This window comes from Amyelois transitella, chromosome 20, assembly GCF_032362555.1.
Source record: "Amyelois transitella isolate CPQ chromosome 20, ilAmyTran1.1, whole genome shotgun sequence".
NCBI lineage: Eukaryota > Metazoa > Arthropoda > Insecta > Lepidoptera > Pyralidae > Amyelois > Amyelois transitella.
Window position 1 is genome coordinate 4,201,882 of NC_083523.1, and position 16,949 is coordinate 4,218,830.

General features: G+C 35.4%; 1 protein-coding gene across 7 annotated transcripts in view; it reads left to right on the forward strand.

Annotated features, from left to right (window-relative positions):
- The first annotated feature begins 3,496 nt into the window (after nt 1-3,496).
- The window catches only part of LOC106131577 (putative nuclease HARBI1), a 30,796-nt gene continuing 17,343 nt past the window's right edge, over nt 3,497-16,949 (forward strand). Inside the window, exons 1-8 of one of the 7 annotated variants that reach the window (XM_060950053.1) lie at nt 4,681-4,818; nt 5,241-5,336; nt 6,528-6,775; nt 6,851-7,047; nt 7,123-7,255; nt 7,350-7,491; nt 7,828-7,975; nt 8,527-8,907. In XM_060950053.1, coding sequence (XP_060806036.1) covers nt 5,270-5,336; nt 6,528-6,775; nt 6,851-7,047; nt 7,123-7,255; nt 7,350-7,491; nt 7,828-7,975; nt 8,527-8,809 — 1,218 coding nt within the window. In that variant the 5' untranslated portion in view covers nt 4,681-4,818; nt 5,241-5,269 and the 3' untranslated portion in view covers nt 8,810-8,907. The other 6 variants (XM_060950055.1, XM_060950054.1, XM_060950052.1 and 3 more) reach the window with 6 other exon arrangements.

The following is a 16,949-nucleotide window of genomic DNA, read 5'->3' on the forward strand; positions in this document are numbered from 1 at the left end:
ATGTAGTAACTGGAGCGAGTGGGACAGAGTGTTCGGTTTCTTGCGACGTTTCATTGCGCATCAGCTGTCGTTTATTTTAGGGATGTGACCTGATGAATCAATCCTCAAAAATTCGATATTTTTCCAAAATGTTTTTTTCACTGTAAGTATAAATCAAATTCATAAAAAACAAGACAAATGTTAGAATTAACGATCTTTTAATCAAATTCTTTTAACAATTATTTTTATTACTATTATCATCAATGTATCAGATCAGGTAGAAAACAAAACATTTATTTTCAAATCTTTTTTAATCAAAAACAATAAGATAATTTGACTTAAAGTTCCCAATGATTAATACCTTACCTTTTTAAAAACAACAATCTGTCAAGTCTACCGGGATCCAAGCGGTTCCGCTCATCATTTGCTATGTTTCCAGCAACTGAAAACAGGCGCTCACAAGGAACGGATGATGCCACAATAGTCATATACGTCATGGCTATTGATGGTTTTTTAGCTCTTGCCAGTAATGTATAGGATTATATTTCAGGTCCACGACTGCCTGCGATAAATAATGTTTAAGTTCGTCATTTAAACCCTAAGTTTCCTGTGCAAGTGCATTATACATAGAAAGTTGCTTTTCGACAAGCAACTTGTGGAAATCCCATATTCCTTTATTCAAAGTAATAGATTAATTTCTGTTGTCTGTGGTTGCTAAGTATGTTTGGGATGTAAATTAAACAATTTTAAACCATAACGATATGTATGTTAAGCTTAAAATCGAGTTTTAAGTTGTCTCGGACGGTCGGCCCACATGTGCGCCACAGCAGATTACGGTGGTGGCGCATATAGGTTAAAGAATATGATTATAATTTATAAACGTAACAAGTTTATTGATGAGAAGTGAGGCGAAGGAGACTACACATACAGCCATCTTGCGAGGTTTTGAGTAATCAACCGGCAGCACTCTTGTAATACGGGCCTTCAATTAATTGTATGGTTTAAACCAAAACAGAAAAAATCGTATCTCGATTTTAGAATGTTCGAGATCGATTCACGAGATCGATTCAATGTATACGATCGATTAAAAAGATCGATTTTTTCGCTCCAAATAATCGATTCTTCGATTAATCGATCTTAGATCGCCATCCCTAGTTTATTTTGTATTGTTCAACGGACGGTTATATACGCATAGTAAACTGTCCCACTCGCTCCAGTTACTACATATACTCTGCACTCTTGCATCTTTTGCTCACTCCAATGCGTCTGGCAGGATAATAGAACCTTCAAAAATGTCTGGCTACTTCAGAAACTTTGTTTGAATAATTCCCCAAAAAATATGTATTAAATTCAGATTTTACAAAATGACGTAAGTAGAGTTACAAAATATTATAGTTTAGGGGTGTCTGGCAAGGGGTTGCAACCATAGTACGTGTCTGGCAATGAGTAACGCGAGTTTGTGTATTATTACGGATAAAATATCAAAAAATTGAGCTTTACAAATTAACGAATTTCAGGTTGAAAAAAGTATACCTTTATTACCTGCTACCTGCCAAAGCAACCACTGCCTGAGTACCATAGGTGGGGATCGTTCCTACCTGTACTAGAGGCATATTTACAGAAACTAGGGATGTGACATTGCTGATAAAAAATCGATTTTTATATAATCGATTTATTTTTTAAGTATGAAAAATCGATTAACAAATAATCGATTTTTCTAAAGAAAATAATCGATTTTATTGTATTGATAGATTTTTTCCTAATTTTTCAATTTATGTCAAAATAAACGCCATATAGGTACATTATATCAATAGATTTATTCATATATATATATAAAAGAAAGTCGTGTTAGTTACACCACTTATAACTCAAGAACAGATTTGGCTGAAAAATGGTAGGTAGCTTAGAGCAAGGAGACGGACATAGGATACTTTTTATCCCGTTCGACAACGTTCCCGTGTGACTTGACATGAAACGTCAGTCACTATAAAACGTGGTATAACAAAAAAGAATCAGACTTGTTAAAACATTGGATTTTAAAAACTGCATCTCAAGGGCGAAAAATAAGGGTTGGAAGTTTGTATGAAACTTCGTTTTTTGATAGGTGTCGAAGTGCGAAAAGTCTTAAATATTGGTTAGTAAAAAATACGTATCAGTTGCGGAAAGCAGGATGGGATGGGACAGGATAGCACTGGACGGGGCAGGACGGGACACAACAGGTTGGGACGGGACGGAACAGAACGAGCAGAGACGGGACAAGACGGGAGAAGCCATATGAATTTAAACCAAATATAAACTTAAAACAGTCCCGCACGATACGGGATTAAAAAATGGGTGAAATTTTATGGCGTATCCTTATAATCTAAAATACATTTGCGCGGGCGAAGCCGCGGGCAAAAGCTAGTTAAAAATAAACAACAGAAACAGTAAGTTCTTATATAATTAACACAAATTAAAGTTTTTAACAATCAAGTTTGAAAAATTTAGTTTCAGCAACGAATAATGAATAAAATATCAACCGAATGTCGGTAAAATACTGTTCATCGACTAATTCCATCTAGAGAATGTTTGATTAAATTAATCATCTAAACTGTTTTAAGAGCACAGAAAGAATGCACAGATGGCGTTAATGTAATATTTTGGAGCTATGATAGTATTCTTTGGCAGTTCGTGTTCCGGGCTACAAGCCAGAAGGCAAAAACGTAATGTCGGAGTGCATTTATTGTACGATTTTAAAAATCGATTTTTAATCGATTATTAATTTAAAAAAAATCAGGTACAAAAATCGATTTTTTTTTCACATTCCTAACAGAAACTTTCAGCTTTTACAAAATAAGGTATGTCTGGCGTTCACGGGCTCTTGCTCTATTATAGGATATTATTATATCGCTTAATAATTGTCGTATGGTTTAACAACTTGGTTGACGTCAAATGAATTACTTAAAAACTAAGTTTACTGCCGCTTCCAAGGTGTCAGTGCAGAAGAAGCGGTAACAAACTGCAACACTGTCCATTGCTCAGTGTTGCCATTTTAGTATTTTCGTCATCAGCGCCAGACCTCGCGCTTTTTACAATGTAATGGCATCCAATCGATATCCCTCATTTTCAAGACGGTTAATTTTCTATAAGCTTCTAAGTGTAACGAACACTTTCCAGAAAACCGCGTCAAAATCGGTTCTGCAAAACACAATATAATCGCGGATAAACATACATACATACACGTCAAACTAAAAATCATCTTTTTTTTTGAAGATGGTTAAACGAGATATGAGACTAAAAAGAGGTTATATGTATGACTGTAATTTAAATAAGTCAACAGAGTCTAAAAAACTCGAGGGCCAGTTTCAACTGTATGACTTGATAAATCTGTTTATATCAGGACTACATATATATTTTAATTTGAGTTCATTTAAATTTAGTTTTCTATTGTTATTAAAAAATAAGTAATAGAGAATAGAAAAATGAATGACATGAATGAACATAAACCCCGCGTTTTTTTATCAGTTTCACTTGGCAACACTAATGAGCCAAACAACATCTCATTCTATTTCAACAAGCAAGCAAAAGACGAAAGTAGGAAACACGCTGATCGCGAGCAAGACTGACGAAATCGGAATCGACGGTACGGTACGGACGGCATGGCACAGTACCAACTAGAACTGTAAAAGTACCGATTAAATTCACACCCGCATGTATTTGGTACTAAACAAAACTGTACTCGTTACAACTGTATCGGTACTCGTTACTTTCGTCACTTTGAGTATTGAGAAGGTATTCTCGTGTAAAGTTTTGCGCCCGCCGGTGTGTTTCCAGAACAAATCGTATGTACTTCGTATAGTATATTTCGTATCTACTTACAATATCCAAAACGAATTATTATTTTTTGGACAGAATACTTACCTACATTATTATTATAGGTGTTGATTAAGTAAAGAAAACAAAAGATACAAATAAAGTTTAATCAATTAGTATTAAAAAATACAAAAAAAGAGGAAACTACGCATCATCCCGTGACTTTCCGTTTCTCACATCGTTCGTACAATCAAATCGAAAAATGCGAGTAACGAAATTGATTCGAAAGTAACGAAACGTTACTTCGAGTCTGACTGAATACTCGTACGTCAGTAACGAATACATACAGTTTGCTACAGCTTTGGTACCGACCTACCGACAGTCGACAGTACCGACCGAGACCGACCGAGCTTAGGAGCACAAAAGTTGACTTGGAAACGTTGTGTTCAGTCTTGGTTACAGAGTACCTACCCTTTTATGTGTTGGTTAAAATATATTGTGCAGAACTGTGGATCAAATTTTGAATTGCATTGCATCGTAATGGCAAATCACGTTGTCATTTACAAGACCCCATAAAAATATATTGGTTATGCGTTCTTAGTTTGAGCGAAGACTTCTTTCAAAATGAGCAACTGGGCTAGGAGGATGCACCGCAGAGCAGCTACATTGAGCAATGTGGTCACATCTTGTGGGCATCCCAACTCCCTGCCTTATCCACGAAGATTGGAAAAAGTAAAATTTGGTGTGCCCTTGCACGAAGTTTGTAAAGATGATATCCCCGGGCCGTTGCTTGTTAGTATCGAAGTCTGAATTTGTGCAATATATATATCGGTATATGAATCGGTCAGTGTTTTAAGATTATGGGTGTGTTTAGGTGCTGATATTGAAGTTGAACAAGGAGGCTCCACTTCGTCGCGATGTGTTCCGTGCCCCTGGACATCAGGGTGCTATGAAAAAACTCATACATTTTCTTCAAACTGGCAGACTAGTTAATGTAGATAATTACTCTGTTTATACCATTGCTAGTGTTTTGAAGAAATTTCTAAGGTAAGAATTAATTATGTTTAACAACACCAATACTACAAAACCCATAATCTAAAAAATCTGCATTGATAATCAGTTAACAACTTCGTAGAACATACCTGTTTGTTCTAATTTTGCGATAAAATTAAAATAAAATTCTGTTTTTTAAAAATTGAATTTAAACTAAAATAAAGAAGTAGTACTTATGTGCCAGGTGACTTAGCTATTATTTATGTTATTTGTTCAATCTATTATTTTTTTTCAAAATAGGTTCTCAGTTGTTTGATATTAATGCATTAAGCAATTTTTTTTAAACTACCTACTGAATTTATTTTAATAAAATTTGTAAGACTACTTTTTTTTGCATTTTTAAAGCTTGACTTATTTTTGGAAATTTTTATGGTAGTACAGTAGGTAAAAGTATCCTTTTGTATATATTTTTGTAGGAAAATCCCAGGCGGTGTGTTTGGCCGGGATGGAGAGATGCAGTTGTTCACGGCTGTGGAGCTCCCTGAAGAGCAGCAAGTACATGAAATCCGCAGGTCAGTCAATAGGGTATTACTTGTATAAATATGTTAAAACTAATTTTTCAGTGTGCATCTCTTTCTATCTTTAAGTTAAACAGGATTTTAATTAAATCTAAGATTTTGTCTCTGTCTACCCCATAAGGGTTAAGTACATACATATATTCATGTTTTTATATGGAATAGACACATCCAACAGGTTCGCAAAGTCTGCAAGCCACCTTCAGCTTAGTGTAATATAAGGGATAAAGACGTGACTATATGTATCTACTAGAGGCCGCCCGCGACTTCGTCTGCATGGAAACACTATCAATCCCGCGAGAACTCAGATAATAAGCCTAAATGTTATTTTGGGTTTTCAGCTATCTACATACCAAATTTCATCATAATGAGATCAGTAGTTTTTGCGTAAAAGAGTAACAAACATCCATACTGACATCCTGACATACTCACAAACTTTCGCATTTATAATATTAGTAGGATATTAGTAGGATCTCAAGATTATTTACCTTTGTTTAGTAGGTACTTTAAAATTGAGTATATTAGCATGCATTTAATATTTGCTAATCTTAAAAAAATTCTGCTGGTTCCAATAGGAATTCCTGAAGAGTCAAACTTGATTTACCCATTATATGTATAACACAAATTTCAACTTAGTCTTTTGTATGTTTATTACATTTAAAAAGGCATGACTGGCAGAACATCCAACTGATATACTTTTTATGTGCATTAAGTTTAAATAAATTAGCAGGCCAATTCTGCTATTTTATTTTTAGCCGAAACGGATCTGAAACGCTTTGATGACAACTTTTGGTATTCTACTAACCATTTTTCAAAACGAAGTCGTAACGCATTGGTTACACAGCCGAAAGGGTTCGGTTGTCGTATTCTGCTAAAGGACACGTAAAGTTCCGTTTGCCGTTCGGCTATTATTGCGTATTCTGATAACTTTTTGACAGTTGGTCCGGCCGAAACACAACGGTTCTGCGTTAGTTGAATTGTCAAAAGTTGCGGTTTTGCATCGGCAGCAAAAGTTTAACTTTTGCGAAATTTTGCGATTATCTTGTGATAAAATTGTAAGGTAGGTAATTCCTTGATTATATTAAATTACCTTTTCGGGTGTTTATTGTTGACTTAAAATTTTTGTTCAGTCAAAATTCATTGTTATTTCATTGGTTACTCATACCTTCTTACATATTATCCTTGCAGAAATAATGAGCTCATATTTAGCTTGGGATATAATGTTGAGAGCGCAGCTTCAGGATATTGCCAGGGCTAGAGACCGTCGTAGAAAAAGTCGCAATTCGGCATCAAGAGGGAAGGCCTTTGATATGACCGACAGGGAATTTTTAAAAACCTACAGGTTATCAAAGACCCTTGCACGTCACCTCATCAACGAATTACGGCCCTTTTTACGCCGGCCTCGCCGCAGTGATGCCATAAGCCCAGAAAATAAGGTAAAAGATTTACCCTTCCATCTACAGTGTGCCCCTTCTATACCAACTTTTAATTAATTCAATTTTAACTTCTAGGTGCTAATAGCATTAGCATTTTTTGCTTCTGGCTCATACCAGACCATAACTGGCCAATGTAGGGTCCATGGAGTTTCGCAGCCAACCGTGTCCCGGGCTATTAAAGAGGTGGTAGGGGCCTTAAATATGCCTGATATTTTAAATAAATATATTGTGTTCCCTTTGACTCAAGCTGGCCGGGAACAACTAAAGACCCAGTAAGTATATTGTATTATTCTTAAATATGTATGTAGCTATATCAAATAAATGTTAATTTTGGTGATTTGTTGCAGGTTTTATTCAAAATTCAGTATCCCAGGAGTTGTGGGATGCATAGATGGGACCCATGTTTCAATTATTAAACCCACTCAAAATGAGGAGAGGTATATGAATAGGAAGGGTTATCACTCCTTAAATGTACAAATTGTAAGCATGGTCTCCTTACTCTTAAATATTTGTACTCTTTTAAATGGAGTGTTTATTTTAGTCAACAAAAATTAAAATGATATTTTTATTTCAGATTTGTGATGTGAATCTCAATATAATGAGTGTGGATGCCAGCCACCCTGGCTCAACACACGATAGTGTTATCTGGGGTGAACATCCTTTAAATAATTACTTACAGAGGCAATTGGCCTTGGGTGAAAATTTGTATTTGTTAGGTTTGTATATTTTGTTACAAGTTTATAAATAAATATAAATAAATATAAATATATACGGGACAAATTACACAGATTGAGTTAGCCTCGAAGTAAGTTGGAGACTTGTGTTACGAGATACTAACTCAACGATACTATATTTTATAATAAATACTTATATAGATAAACATCCAAGACCCAGGCCAATCAGAGAAAGTTCGTTTCTCATCATGCCCCGGCCGGGATTCGAACCCGGGACCTCCGGTGACGCAGACAAGCGCACTACCGTTGCGCCACAGTGGCCGTCATAAATATAATTTCAAATTTAAATACATATTAATTCATTATTTTATTCATCAGGTGATTCGGGCTATGCTTTAAGACCAAGCATGATGACGCCAATTTTAAATGCTCTACCTGACACGCCTGAAGAGCACTACTACAACCTTCACGTCACAGCTAGAAATACTGTAGAGCGCTGTATTGGAGTTCTAAAAGCGCGTTTTAGGTGGGTATACTTATATTGCTTGTTAAAGTAATTGATGAAATAAAAATACTATTATTTTTGTAAAGTTGTGTAATAACTGTTTTATAATCATTTAGCTATTTTACTTTTTGGCTCTTCTATTATAATCTTTTTTTATCTGAAATCATCTCAAGTCTTATATTCTAAAGTAATTTCAATCAAAAACAATAAAATTATATCTAATATGCATCTTTGAAATCACAGTTAAATTACAAATCAGTCTTTTTACCTGAAGAAATATAAATCAATAACAATAACAATCTTTTACAATAAAACAATTTTAAAATATTCATTATTAGGTACTTTTTGGTACATCTATATCCATTGAAATCACAGTTTTATTACCAAAATCAGTCTTATTTAAAAATCAATAATTTCTTATTAATCTATGTTATATAACATATGAAAAATATTTCAATTTACTAACTATAAGTATTACTTTTTGATACTTCTATTATTTATATTATGCCATTTTGAAATCACAGTTAAATTACGGATCCTGTATCAATAAATTCTTATCAATTATGTTGCAGATGCCTGTTATCTGCTCGACAACTTCATTACGATCCCATCTCAGCTGCGCGCATAGTGAATGCATGTTGTGTTTTACACAATATAGCAAACAAGGCACGCTTAAATGTCCATCCACTAAACAATGATGAAATAGCAGCTGAACTTGCTGCTAATGTTGATTTGCGCAGGCTTGAAGCAAGGACTGACAGCAACAGGCATCAAATCAATCAGGAACTTTCAGAAGGCAGGGCAGTCCAACAATCGCTCGTGGACCGTCTGTGGGAAGAAAAACACAGACATTGATTAAAAACCTAATTGATACTGTACTCGCCTCACAATAATTTTATTAAATCTTATTATCACCATAATATTTACCTTTCATTACGCCTTCTAGTCACTACTAATGGTCACTCTCATCACTCGAAGAAATTCGAGGACTCTGAAAAAAAAGTTATGATTAAAAAAACCGGCAACATGTTTGATGATATATTATAATTAAAATAAAATCAAAGAATATGTAAAGGCGGTTATACAAAAAAAGATTCTTACTTTTTGAGTATGATGTCCATGCTGTAGTGTAGAGGAGCCTGCAGGATCAAATGTAGACGACACTGCATCTGCTAGCTTATTTATAGCTAGTGCTATTTGCTGCAATGCCTCTACCTTTTTTATTTCTATCTCCATTTGTTTAGTTTGGGCTGCAAGCTTTGCTTCCTCAAGCCTAACAAATGCAGCTCGTGACTCATCCAGGGACTCTTCTACTTGTTGCGCTAAAACAAACATTAAAATAATATTTGATTGGCAGTTTTAAGAAAAATTTTGCTAAATATATATTATAATTGTTACTTACTCAACAAGGACCTATGTCTAGCATGAACTCTAGGCCTGTGTCTAGAACGGCGAGGCCTGGGCTCTGATTCTGTAGGCTCAAGTTGGGGTGCTGAGTCTTGTGGTGTATCATGGTCATCAGTGCCAATCATTTGTATCGAGACAGGAAGATCGGAGATAGAAATTTGCTCAGTCATATCCTGCTCATACCTGTAAAGCAACCCATCCTATATTTTTGTGACCTCTTTTGTGCCACAGCTTTGCTAACTAGTCAACAAAATGCATCACATGCAACTGAAATTGGCTTTGGTTCAATTGGTAATAATGAAGCACTAACATATATAATCTATAATAGTTTAATCACTCACTCAATTTCAATGTCGCTCATATAACTTGACAACTCTTGGGGTTGTTGAGGGTGGGATGCTTCATCAGGAGTGTTCTACAGTGAAAATCAAAACATGAAAAAATTAACTGTTAAACTAACATAACAAACCAACATTTATTGTATACATAAAATGAAATTACCTGAGACAAAAAAGGATTTTGTTGAACACCCTGCAATGGAGTGACAACATCTCGTCCCAATATTGTGGCCACTCTATCCTCAATAGGGCTCAAAGAAATATCTATTGCTGGTCCTCCTCCAGGTTCCACCCACACTTTGGCGTATGGTACGTAATTTCGATTTCACTCTACCTTTGAAATCATTCCAGTACTGAAACAATTATGTAAAAAATATTTTTTTATTGGCTAGGTAAGAAATCATTATTACAATTTTTTATGTATTGTGTTACTAGCATTATCGTGAACCCACAGGAACAATTCTCATGGCCGGAATGAAGGGTATCCTATATCCTTCTTCATACCCCAGACTATGTCTATGCAAAATTTCATCCAAGATAGGTTCAGTGGTTTAAGCGTGAAGGCTGGACAAACAAAAACACTTTCGCATTTCTTATATTAGAGAGGATTAATTTTAAATGAAATAAAAATATAACTACACACCCACCCTTAAATGGATAGTTTTTGGTGAAGTTATTTCTAAGTACTTAAGGTACTTACACGGCTCCATTCCTTGGGTTTTCTATATGTGCCCTCAGCATTACAAATCGTGGCACACTCATTCCACAGGCGAGAAGCAAGTGCCCGTGCCTCTTTACTATGTACACGACCAAGTGCCAAATCTTTATGGCGATCCATGAACTCCACCAACAGCTCCAACTGCCTCACAGAAGTTATTCTTCTGCTACGGCCAGCTTGTGCTGACGAGTTTTGTGACATTTTATCTACGAACGAAATTTAATATGAAGTTTACGAGAAAATTTTACAAAATAAAATTCATAGTTCTATTATTTGCCGGTTTATGTGGTGGTGGCCTATAGCACAAACCTCTTTGAGATCCGTCTCAGCAGTAGAACGTATTTATTTCGTGTTGTGTCTAACTATAACTTATAATAATAATAAAAAACTTACTTTGTTAAAAATTTTCGTTTGCCGCTTCGTGAATTCAAAACAAACCACTTGTTTGTCAATGTCAACTTCGAACTAAGCGTTACCTTTTTAAACACTGAGCAAAATACTCATACAGCCAAAAATCTTGGAAATTTATAACAAAAGCAGCAATGTACGCGCAACTGTTTCTTTTTTGAGTTGCAACACCGTAAGCCTTCCTTAAGCGGCTTTATGACCAATCGTTTCTGTTTTATATGCGCTTCAGCTATCAACGTAAAGTTACTGGAATACCGTTTGACATTACAAACGCAACTGTAACCAAAACGAAACGCAGCCGACCTGTTTCGGTTAACAAATAGCAGAATTGGCCTGTAGGTCTACGGAATAAATTCCTCTAGAAATAAGTACTAAAGTTCTCCTTAGTCTAAGTTCTAGTTGTATTTTTTCCCCATAATTGATGTTCATAAATATATGTACAAACGAAAATAAATAAATGTCTAAATGCTTTTTGAATAAGTATCTAACTCTGATTAGATATTATCTTTAAAACCTACTTTTATATAAATTTTATGATAAATAATAATATGTAATAAAGTAAATAATATAATAAAAAATATTAATAATTCAAAATTTAAATAACTGTCTAGACGCGAGTTTTTGTAATCATAAGATTAAATTGAAGGTTCATTAACCTGAATCTAAAAAAACACAGATTTGTGTATAAAACTGTTGAATTAAACAACAATAGATGATTGTTATTAGGTACTTAACACGCGCGCGCAAAGGAGGTGAGTCGCCGATAATGTATTCAACATATATCATTAATTAGCATGAGTTAACACGGCATTATCATCCAGCAGGTTGTGTCGAAGAACTAACGTGACGCATACAGTTAAATAATCGCCAGTCAGTGCAGTGGTATATATGAATATTTCTGAAATTTAGAATGAAAAGAAATAAAGAGGGCCTTCCTTCAACTTGTTCCCCTCTCTCGTCTTTGCGTGTTACCGTTTGCATTTCTCTTTCCACTTTGTCAGTTCTGCAGGGTCTTCGATCCGAACACGCTTTGAGCCAAGGCCCGTTTAATACATCTCTCTCATAAGTTAAATATATCTTAGAGTTGCATTATATCCAGCGCTACCCTAAACCTTTTGTTTCCCACCTCCCTAATGGCGAATTCTCCATGTACGCATTGGTTTTTATTTGAAAATGTTTTTTTTATTTTTTTTCCCTCCTTCCTCCTGTCGTAGTCTCGGTCTCCTCAACTGTTGAGAAGACAGGGGTGCACCACTATGATCCTGGATTGTGTAAGTCAGGTTTTGCACGAAACAACACCCGTTTTACTAACACAATCTTTGCAGAGGAATCTAAACCACATTGGATCATACGGGGTTACACATGCAGTTGCCTGAATGTGCATCTTATCCTTTTCCTGGTGATACTTGTCATTAAATATACCACATATTTGTTGCTTGTATAAAATGATAAATAACCGTAATTAACGTAAGTACGGAGTGCAGACGTAACAAAGCATGAACACGAGCACATCCTGCATGAATTTCAGTCGGAAGCAAACCGTAAACAGCATTGTCATACTGCTGTTATAGTCAAACAGTATCTCGACTTACTGTAAACAATTGAAAGGTACTTATTAGTCGCTTAGGCGCTGTTGGAGACTCGAAATCCTACTGTTCCATAACCATCATAGTCTTAGCGTTTCTATCCTCCTCACGAAGGGTGAAACGATATGAATAAATTGATACTGAATTTGAAATGCTTAAAACTTAAATATAAACTTTTTCTATTAAATGTGTCTTTTAATTTTATAAGATTTAGTAAGCACTTAGGCGCACTGATTTAGGTACTCTGTTCCACTTAATTCCAGGCCAGTAGCTTTTGCTCCACAAATTGTATCCATTATTGCCGATATAATCTACAATAACGATGGGCCTGTTGATCGAGAGTGAGCTTGCCCACGATAGTATTGCATTCACTATCGATAGGCCAAAACTATTGGGAAAAAATGCAATAGTTAGCGGTAATATTATCGATTCTATCGATAGTGCTTTTGATCTTGTTGCAAAATTGGAAAATTGCGCTTCAATGCTATCGAAAGTAATGTTGGGTGTCAATATTATTTTCGGTAACTGATCTATCGATAGTATCGGCTTTCTGTGGACAATCCATCGGCATCACTATTTGTGTCCGAGTGTCTATAAACAATGGTTAGTTCATCATGTAAGGAAGAGCTCGTGAACGGGTGTGGCTGGGCGTGCCACTGGGATAGACTAGTTCCCTAAGGTGCGACTGATCGATATTGCATGCGTGTCAGTCGGTAGGAGGAATATAGTTTTTTGTGACATTCAAATTAATTAATACAGAATTAGAACAACTTTTGAGAGATTCCTTGAGGCGTCCTGAAAAAAGTTCTAGATAGCTAAGAATATTGGTGTAATTCCTGGATAAGTTTCTTGTAGCTATAAAGTTGAAAACGTGGTTTTTAATCATAGTTTATTGAATGACCATCTACAACTACCAACTACCTTTTTGTTGCGACTCCTATAATTATACTCGATATTACCGTTTTGCCCCAAGACCAGAATGGCGTCTCTGAGCATTCTATTTTTCTTAGTTAAGTCCTCTTGTAAGCATGTGGCAAGACGGGCAAGGTGCATTGCTATATAAGCATAGATAGCAAATTCCAATCCATGCCCCGCTTTCATATGTTATCTGCATAGGCGGCCCAGAAAGATGTAAAAAAAAAACGCTCACACTGGAATGATCCTGTAAGCCTTAGAATTGATTCTTGCTAATCACAAGAATCTCTTCAACATGTCTAACAGGGGTTTCTTCGGGTGAACCGATCCTCGAAATGTTTATCGCCGACTAACTGACCACAATATCGCGCGATCGCTAAACGCCCCATTAGCAACTCGAACGTCTTCCCGTTTCGCTGCGGTGCATCAATGCTGCCCATTCATTGATAATATCTGTGTGAGCCGTTCCCATGATCGCTACGAACATAAAAAGTGGATGTACAGATGTAAAGCTTTGTATTTATTGCGGCGACCAACGTTACGTAAATGATTAGTATTAGATTTTCGCCGTGAACGAACCTTACAAATTACTTTCAATTCTTAAAAAATTGTGAATATGCCAAAACCTACATGACCGATTTTTATGTCCCACGAGTTTAAAATTTCTATTCACAGATCCTACATACCTTTTAATTACATCAAAATCAGACCAACTGTTCGGAAGTTATCGGGTTACAAACATACATACAAAAAAAAGGAGAAAATGTGTCTACACCCCAAGTTTATTGGTAGACCTTGTTCTTCGTCAATAATGTACTACAGCTGCTCATTATCTGTGCCTTCCATATTTTGTCGCTACGGGAGCAATAACCCCCGGTTTTCTTTATAGTTTTCCTGTTTAATTGGTTACAGACGATAAAACCATTGTTGTGGCTTTCAAATTGCTCATGGCACGTCTGTCTATGTATTTGTAGCTTTATTTTATTGTGTATGATTCAGTCATATCATTTTAATACAATCATAACTTTTGTTATCAAATAAGTGCTTAACTATGTAAGAAAGAAATTCTGTGACAAATGCATGTTACTGATATGTGTCACATATCCTCAAACTGTAAAACAAATTTTACAGTACCTATAAATATTTTATGTTACTTTTTATTACAAAATCGATCTTTTTTAACTAAAGAAATTGTTCGGTTAGTAGTTCTATTAAATATAAAAATAAAATTCACACACATGACGTGTGTATTGTGCATTGCAAAATAAAAAAAAAATTTATTTGCGGTCAGGAAACTAGAATTTTTTTTTGCATTTACATATTATAAAATGCTCTAGTTTTACGCTACGATGACCGTCATGATAATAAACCTATCATAAACCCGATGAGTTCGTTCCAACTGCATATTATTCTGTGTGTTTGTTTCTGAAGTTTGATTTCTATGCAAATTGTAGCAAACTAGAGAGCGGTTCGTGATTTGTTGCCTACAGAAATGTTTTTGCTATTCTATTTTTCTGTCAGTGTATTAATAACGTTAATTAATAATAATAAAAAAAGAAATGAGGCCAGGGTATGTTACTCATATGAAGTGAGGCAGGTTGCATCTGCAGTTGAGATGTCGTTAATTGAAATCTTGTTAAAAATAAATATTTAAATATTTACGATTAATTTTTACCTTTCTTGCCCTTGTTACTACCAATCTAACGAAGAGCAGTAATACCGTTAATTGTAATTTCCCTTACTGCTATGGTCGTAGTACGAGTTGGATTTTTTATATTTTTGCTATCATAATACTGTCTGACAAATAACAGACAGCCGTCACATATTCATCGTGTTCGCAATTCGTATATTTGTTTGATGATTTTAAAAAAATCCCACGGAAATCGAGAGTTAGCCAAAGCTGTATCGTCTTTCTTAAAATCTTTAGAGGATACCTACTTTATGACAGTTGTCCATATTACAAAACTCTATCAGAGTTTTCCGGCCAACTATTACATGTCAGTGAGTCAATATATGTATTTAAATCTATTGCCGACTTCTATAGTTGTTAGCAACAAAACTTATTGCTTATTTGTCCGCAGACTCCTGCTGTCTCTGCCAGTCTGCACACAAAGACTGCTGGTGCTACTCTTTGGCACTTTCCGGGTAATGGCCTCCAATGCTGACAAAGCAGGTAATTTGGATTGTAAGATTCACTTGTAAAAAAATATAAGCTTAGGCGACCAGACTTATAAAACTCGCGATAGCATTTTTCTTCTTTGCTCCTAAGTAAAGCACTTTTAAAGAACAACGCTATTATCACACAAATCTTGATATAATTAACGCTCATTCGCACAAATAATCTCTTGTAAACGATGGCCATGCATGTAGTCAAATGTGTGCGTTAACCTAACGAGAATAAGTTAATTATTGCCAATTACACGCGGAAAAATGTGTGGGTTGGGTTGTGATTTTAACATTTGATTTCATGTCTACAGTTTTCCTACATATCCTTGATAATGTGTAAAGGATAGCTTTACTTTCGTTTACTTTTTAAATTACGCTTTTTTTATTTTGTTATAAAACGGCGTTAGGAATCATTCTTATATGCTGTCTTTAGCAGATGTAAAACCAGGAATGCAACCATTAACAGTCAGCAGTAACATTTGAACGAATTAGTTTCACTTAAATTCGGATATTTTCGTGCATTAAAGTCAATACGGTCATATGTAGCAGCTTGCTTTAAAGGAAAATTATCCTGGACTTCAGTGTATACCAAGAATAATTTAATGATGGAAGTAACACTCGTGTAGGTGGCTCATTTGTGATGCAACCCGCGATTATTTCATCCGAGTTACGTCTTCCACTCGTTCTCGCTGCCCTACTTTAGTTTATGAGACTCGTTATGGAATTACTGTACGCCAGTGGTTCCCAACCATTTCTTTGCACATTTAGGTCTTAGAATAATTTACACACACAAAAATCACTTCTTTATCCCGTATGGCGTAGGCAAAACAAGTATTTATAAAGCTAGACCAGTGACGGAATTGGGACCAGAAATAGGGAAAATAAAAGTAGCAGACGCGTTGAATAGTGGTAGTGTTCTCTTCCTGATTTTTTATTATTAATACCATTATGTGAAAAATAGGAATTACGCCTCTTTCCTGGAGGCAGAGACTTAACATTTACACTTTATGAGACCGTTGCATACTTCTTTCGCTTCATCTACATTCATAACTCTTTTAATGCAATCTCGCCGGTATAGTACTAGGTACGCTCTCGATATTTATCAGACAAATAAACCACCCGTAATCTATTGTATTGTAGAAGTACCAGTGTTATCAGATTCGTAAAATTATCCAAACTCCACTATCCAGAATATTTAAATTCCTATGCCCCGAAGAATAGTTTTATTACGTAATTACGAGTGAATTATTTGATCACAGCTATTGTCGGCTGATCAGTCCAAGGCATCCAGGGTATGCCGGACGTAGCTCATATACGATGAAAGGTCACATTGTGTGGTCGGCGTGTGACTCGAACTGTATGGCATTTGTAATTTGTAGTTAATTTTACTTCTTTTTTATAAGCATAATTCTTTAACTTCTTTTTAATAATAATAATCAAGCGCTAACAGTTTTGGG